The 7,965-nt window shown below is 31.4% G+C and overlaps 1 protein-coding gene across 1 annotated transcript; it reads right to left on the reverse strand.

The window, feature by feature from the left end:
* Positions 1-1,807: 1,807 nt before the first annotated feature.
* LOC131651910 (ABC transporter G family member 14-like) lies at positions 1,808-4,495 on the reverse strand. Its single transcript, XM_058921635.1, has 5 exons — positions 4,276-4,495; positions 3,276-4,035; positions 3,006-3,170; positions 2,720-2,907; positions 1,808-2,593 (listed from the first exon to the last, which is right to left on the reverse strand). The coding sequence occupies exons 1-5, from the start codon at positions 4,399-4,401 to the stop codon at positions 1,949-1,951; spliced, it is 1,884 nt and encodes a 627-aa protein (XP_058777618.1). The 5' UTR covers positions 4,402-4,495; the 3' UTR covers positions 1,808-1,948.
* Between the last annotated feature and the right edge of the window lie 3,470 nt (positions 4,496-7,965).

Genomic DNA, 7,965 nt, shown 5'->3' on the forward strand with positions numbered 1-7,965 from the left:
GAGGCTGGGACAGAGCTGATAGTGTTAAAACTCGTACACGCTCTACCTCGTTGTCATGCCTAGATTAGACTCGTACACTTTAAATGTGGAAAGAAAACAATTTCGAATTTAAATTCAGACCTATTCATATAAGAAAAAATCTTGAATTAAAATAGCTTAAAAAAAATTTTAGTTTATACGAAAAGATCTTGTGATATAACAAAAAAATAAGTTGTTTATTGAAACAGAACCAACCGTAGAATGACGAGCTATGTATGTATATGTATGTATGCTCATTCAAAACTCCGAGGACACCAACAACTTGAGTCGACCTCAAAGTGGATCTTAAACAATTTGGCCCACTTAAAGAGTGGTGCAAGTTGGGTCACACTTTTGGACTAACAAATAACTACATCCTTAACTTTGTTGATTTATTAAAAAGCCATCATAAAATCCTCAATCATTAAGTGAAACAACTCTTTGCAAGCATCACTTTCTTTAAGTTGCTTATGACTAAATACCTAACAATTAGTGAAATGACCTATGTCAAGAGTGACATAATTATGTTTCTTGATATATGAAAGCACACTTAAAGTGACTTTTATCATATAATGTTGTTAACTTTTTTCCATTTCTCATACACAGTTAAACCATAGATCACATATTTTACTTTACTAAATTTAGCTCATAATTGATTGACAAGTCTATTTGTAGATCTTATCCCTTGAACTCTACCTGTTGAAAAAGTTACTGCATAGTCCTTTCATAAGTCCAATTTCAAAGTGAGTTATAATTAAGAGTGGATAATGCACTATATGTTCAAGTAGAGTGTGACAAGGATCTTTTACTTGTCATTTCTTATTTATTATTTGATGAAAAATATGATGCAATCCACTCACTTTTAAATGCCAATTATTTTAGTCTAACTCTTCATATCTTTGAATTTAGTAATCTTAATCTTCATAATTATTTTTATTTATTCACGCCGTTATCTAGATTTATCATTGCTTAATGAATATTACTTGATTGGCTTACTTTTAATGCTATATGCTAATGCTTCTGAGCTTTTCAAAAGCACCATTTGAATTTTGAGCAAAACTGTTATAGTTTTCACACCTTGTTATGAGCCACTAGTGCCTTTTGGATTATTATACTCATAAAAGTGGTGGATATTAATCATAGTTTTAGTGATCATTAGAAAGGTCATTTAGACGACAAAAAGAGACGACTAGAGCGACCTTAGGGCTTGAACGAAAGAAAAACATTGCAATGATATCGTCGTTAGAGATGTAGACACAATAATTTAAACTATGATCGATTATTGTTTGTTATGAAGAGAACTAAGTGATGACAGATCGGTGGAAGAAATGTTTGATTGGCGGCTTGTTTGGAACTAGACGTGGATGAGACCTATAAAGTATTTGCAGACACTCTGGCGCGCAAGTTAGTATAAACTTGAGGTGGGGGTTAGATTAGAGTGAAACATACTGTTAGATTGTGACATGAGGTTACATAGCCTAATAAACGTGGCGTCGGGCTTAGCCTAATCTAAATAAACCATAATGATGTTTATGGAAAAAAGGACACTCAGGTTGCTATCTTGGACTTGTTATGCAAATTAGAGAAACATGATGTTATTTGTCTTGTTTCTTATCATGCAGCACATCCCTTATGTTCAGGTACTTGTTTTTTTCTATTTAAAGTAGAATTTGGAATTAGTATTTATAGAATTAGTTAATTACTACGCAATGATACTCTAAAACAACATCAAATCATATATCACTAACGATGTCTGTCTGTCTGAGCGATCGGTCATATCTATTAAACTTTGTAAAGAGAATTTATAAAACCTTCATTCATATAATTAGATCAAAAGTCTAACATTATACTAACTAGTATTATTACTCAGATTGAATTAGTACAAAACTCTTCAAATTATATATGAGCTTTGCTCTGCCACAACTTAAATTTACCTAACTCTATGAAGTGCAAAATAAGCAACAAGTCTATAACCAACCAACATCAAAGCCATGACAGACACATCAACCCACATATGATTCAATCCCATCGATTTAATCGGAGGAAAGTCGAGAACCTTGCACATCTCACCATTAGGACATTGATAATAATCATTTTCACCGTATTGAACACCGAGAAGAAGCTTGTAACAGTAGTAGCTATAGCTTAAGTACTTAAGCCAAACTATGAAAGGTGGAATCTGTTGTATGTAGTATCCTCCAGCAATGAGAAAAACAAGTGTTGTCACAGAAGCTAGCGTAGTTGCCTGCTTGATATCCATCAAAATCGCGCCAAATGCTAATCCAAGACTTTGAGATACAACAACACTGTAAAGAACAACAAGAAGTGATAGAATGAAAGTCATAAAATCAGGTTTGAGTCCTCCCATCCAATATAATATGACCACAAAGGCTGTTGGAAGAGCGAGCTCGAGAGGTAAGTCTCCTATCGTTCTTGCTAGAAAGTACGATGAGAGGCGGTACATTCCTGATGACCGTTCCTTGATTAGCATTCTCCTCTCTTGTGGAAATGTGAAAACCGCGTTGTAGAGAGGGTAGAATCCCCAAAAGACAGCAAAGAAAAAGAGCAAAGCTATCTGCATTACAAATATACAATCAACGAGTTACTGACTGCGTGAATGTGTGAGATTGGTGACCGCAGACAATCCGAAATCCAAGAAACAAATGAATGAGACTTAATAGATAAAGTAATTATTTCTTACCCTATCTGCAAGGTGTGATTTAGGTGTATGCCACCACAAAAGTCCAGCAAGAAAAGCTACACTTACGACTTGAAATATTCGGAGCTTATTGAAGGCTTCATGCCTTCTTTCCTTCACTCCTCTTTCCAATAATACAGTGAACTGATACCACCAGCTTGTACACCATTGTTCTGGTTTTATTTGATTCTCTACATTAATTTAACAACACAAAATATTTCAGATTAGTACTAATCTTAGTTAAAAAATATTTCACTTTTTTCCTTATACAAAGAAAATGAATACTTACTTGTGCAAGCATCGAAGTTATTCTCTTCCATGCTACAAACCTCAGCTTTCAGCTTTGAAGCTAAGTTCCTGTCATAAGCAGAAATAAGAGTTTCTCTCACATTCTTCCTCTCAATTTCCAAAGCCTCACTTTGTTCAGTTACATGCTTAGATTCCGGACCAATCCCTGAAATTTTACATTTGTCATAACATTGTAAGTATTTCTTCCAACGAGGTACACTTAATGATCGGTTAAAAAAGGAAATCAAAATGATTATTGAATGTTACTTACCATTTGCAAGATCAAGCAAGAGATCAGCCGGATTAACAGTCACGCAAGACGAAAAACCGACAGACGAGAAATACTCAAGAGCAGTTGATGCAGGGCCATAATATATAGGACAACCTTCTGAGAGCAACACAACCTTATCAAACATGTAGTAGAGTCTACTAGAAGGTTGGTGAATTGTTGTAACAACAGTTCTACCACCACTAGCAAGTTTTTTGATAGTGTTCAAGATCCTTAGCGCTGTGGTAGAATCCAAACCAGAAGTAGGTTCATCAAGCAACAACAAACTCGGATTAATCAACATTTCTTGTCCTATACTCACTCTCCTTTTCTCACCACCTGATATACCTCTCAAAAGTGGTCCTCCAATCATACTATTCCTACAGTTATTCAGTCCTAACTCAGTTATAACTCTCTCCACATGCTCTACTTTTTCATCTCTTGTTAAGGTTTGTGGAAGCCTCAAAAGTGCGGTGAACACTAGTGTTTCGGTTACGGTTAGATGAGGGTAGAGAACATCATCTTGAGCAACAAAACCTGTTCTTCTTTTTATCAAACCTGAGAAAGATTGATTGTTGTAGGTTACTTTTCCTGATAGTTTACCGGTGAGACGGCCGCCGAGAGCCGTAAGGAGTGTTGTTTTGCCACTGCCTGATGGGCCTAACATAGCTAGTATCTCTCCTGGACACACCACTCCTGTGATTCCATTCAGTATGGTTTTCTCTTTTTGGTTTAGTTTCACTTTGTACTCCAAATCCTCAAACTGCATAAACCAAAACAAAAGTTATACGATAAAAATTTGTTAAAAAAATGTGTGTTAGCATATATACTCCCTCGTTAACGTGTATCTGGTCCAAAACTTGGTTTTGGACTAGATAATGTATTTTTTTTGGCTTATATTTTAGCAATACCTGCCATGTATCTGGTCCAAAATTTTGGACCAGATAATGTACTATTACGCATATATTATGTAGAGTATTGAAAGTGAGTGTTGTTAATATACCTTCAAAGTTATTGGATGCATAATGAGTTTTGGCAATGATTGTTCAATATGTGGTGATCCTTCCAAGGAGAGAGTAGTAGTATTGAAGTATTGTTGAGGCTTTGGTGCTATGAAATTTGGAGGCATGGTTAAAGAAAAAGTAATATGAAGTGATGATTGAGAAGTGAGAGAAGTTAAGAAGTTCCTTTTAACTTGACTCGTTAATGTGTTAGTGAGTAGAAGCACATAAGTATATATAGCCTCCTTTGGATGGTGGAATCCACTTTTTTTTCCTTCAAATTATTCGGGTTTGCTTGGAAAATTGAATGGTGCAATAGTGCAAATTTATTGGAATTTATATCCTTGATTTGATTCTTGGAAAACACACGGATTAAGTTTTGGCGGTATATTTATTTGCTTTGGTTTTCATTCAGTGTGTGTCATGCAATTAATTTTTTTAACACTAAAAAGGGTATTTTAGGAAATAAATTCTGTTTGCTAAATTTTAGAATATTAAATGATTATTCTCCTTGTAATTTGGAAGTTTGAACGGAGTTAAGATAATTTATAATGGAACTGAGCCGTGTAAGGAAATGTCAATTAAATTAAAAATTAACCAATTTTATTTTTGAAATTTAAATTTATCTTTTTTAATTTATGTTGAAAAGGTTGGTGTTTTTTGTCGTTGAGTGAAGTTAACTTTCATTTTGCTTTGTTTGAGTTTGTGCGGTTGTTTTATGATAGATTTTTTCATATGGGTATGGCATGCATGTAGTTGCAAAAACCAAAGAAAATGCTACTATTACTGCTTTTGCTTGTCAGTGACAATCATAGCATTTTGTACCGTTAATGTACAAGTTTTTGATTTATGAAGTAAGTGCTTCTCTTTAGTGCTTTCAAATGATTTCTCAATTTTCACGTTTTCATTATTTTTTGTTTTCAGGCTCTAGTTTGATGAATGCATTATGCATATATGGAGTTATTTAGGCATAGCAGGGATACATATATGATTTGTTGGCGGTTTTGAAATTTTGTCAGTTAATTTCAATCATAATAACATTCTATTAATTTTATATATATATATATATATATATATATATATATATATATATATATATATATATATATATATATAAGGAGCATATCATGTGAGAGCAATTTATAATGAGAGATGAGAGGAACAAATATCAAGAGAGATAATGTAATAGCCACATTAATCCATTAACATTCTCTCTTGATGAATCCAATAATTGATATTTGTTCCTCTCATCTCTCATTATAAAATGCTCTCACTTGATATGCTCCATATATATATATATATATGGCATATCATATGAGAATGACATATTTATATGAGAATGTAAGAATGAATTTGAACCATTGGATTTTAAAATAAATGGTGGAGATTATGGCTGAATCTTTTTTTTCTCTCTCCTACATCATTTATTTCAAAATGTAGGAGAGAGAAAAAAAGATTCAGCCATAATCTCCACCATTTATTTTAAAATCCAATGATTCAGATTCATTCTCACATTCTCATATAAATATAACATTCTCATATGGTATGCTATATATATATATATATATATATATATATATATATATATATATATATATATATATATATATATATATATATATATATATATATATATATATATATTCAATTTACTATTTAAAAAATTATTATATAATAAATTTGACATCCATCAAGTCACCCTTATTTATAAATATTTATCATACTCAATGAAACACGATATTCTAAATTTGTGTTTGAAATGCTAATGGGTCACCGCCACGGTACGTTTCAAACCCCTCCAACGTGATTTTGAAAAGTTACGATTGGTAACTTTTGCACAAAGCACGATATTGTCGTGATTTTGAAAAGTTACTATTGGTAACTTTTGCACAAAGCACGATATTGTCGTGATTCTTTTACATTTCCAAACATAGGCTAAATTCAATATGTATAGGGGAGACACTAATTCCAAACTTATTTTTTATATAGGTGAAAATACAAAAATACCTTCTGTTAAATTAAAAAGTTACAGGTTTATCACTCAACCTTGATAAATGCATTGTCTTTCACCTCTTCTTTCGCGTTATGTTTTTCTATTTCTTTCACACAATTATAAGTTTGTCGTTCAACTCGAACAATTACACTCAATCCAATAATTTAAATAAATGTTAATAAAGTTTGTCTTGATGTCATTGATAATTATTTAGATATGATTGTGGAAAACATCCTTCAATAGGGAAATATCCATTATATCAAATGGATGAAATACGGAGAGCTTATTTAAAACGAGGTTCATATCAAATGCATTTAGAGCAATATCCCTTGTCTGGTAAAAAAAACCATCGAAGACGATTTCAACAAACTAAGTTTAACATTTTTCTTTCATGATTATAATATTCACCTTCATAAGATGTTGCTTATTGCTTACAATTCTATGTTAACAAAAGATCAAATGAACGTCCTGATTCAGATGTCTTCGTTTCTACAAGTTTTAGAGATTGAAAGAAAGTTAAAAGTGAAAAATATTGTGCCTTTCTTAAACACATAGGGAATGCTCCATGTTCACCACACAACAATGCTATGAAAACTTGTTAAGATTTGTTGGATCAATATTCACACATTAGGAATATTATTCACGTGGGGATCACATTTTTCTTCTTTTTGTTTCCCGATAAATATGTATGAAGCAACTTATATTATTTCAAGAAAAATTTACAAAGGAAGGATTAAGTTATGCTTCACGTAGAGATGATGATAGTGCTTACATAACTTAAAGACATTTGATTTTATATTGATAATGCATCTGATTTAAAGAAATTATAAGAATCACAAATATCCTTTGTCATGCCTTACAATAATAATCCATTTATGTAGTTAATGTTATGCATTTGGTTTGTACAACAAAAACTTTTATTCAAGAATTGAGAGAATATAGTTGGGATGAATTGTTTACTTTCATGATATCATTTACTAACACAAGCACGTGTTAGACTAGACTTTTTTAAATAGAAAAAGCCAAAACTTTTTTTAAGCTTATTTAGTTAAAATACTAGGTCTTAGGCCATAAAAAACATTTTAAATATATTACGCCGGCCTATTTAAATAAATATGAATGATTCTATTATAATTATAATATTTTATATTGTATTTTGAATTAAAAATATGAAATAAAATTTAGTTATCTTGAATAACTTATAAAAATATGATGAAAACACGTTATAAATAACGTCATAAGTTATTTTCGTAGATTTCATTAAATAAATAATCTCACAAAACTTATGTTATTAGATAAGTTCAAATAATTCAACGCAAACAAACTTTTAGTATCACTGTTCTTTTAGTTTTTTTAATCAATATAAACATTATTTCACTTTCTTATTTACATATGTTCAAATGAAATAAATATTTAAGTAGATTAGGCGATCAATAAGATATTCAAAAATGCCAAACTCAAATTAAAAATAACTACAAATCAGACTTAAGTTTGCTTGATAAAATCTAGCCCAACTCAATCTATTCTGACCCTTATTCACGATAACATCTTTTTAATTCATAATTTCACAATATCGTTTTTTCACTTTTTTTTTTTTGACAGAAAATAAATGATATTCATTCATTCAAATCGATAGAGTGCATCGTTGCAATACAAATTCAAAATCGCCAAAAAAAAAAGGATGAATCTGCGAACAAAT

Source organism: Vicia villosa, linkage group LG2 (genome assembly GCF_029867415.1).
Source record: "Vicia villosa cultivar HV-30 ecotype Madison, WI linkage group LG2, Vvil1.0, whole genome shotgun sequence".
NCBI classification, from domain to species: domain Eukaryota; kingdom Viridiplantae; phylum Streptophyta; class Magnoliopsida; order Fabales; family Fabaceae; genus Vicia; species Vicia villosa.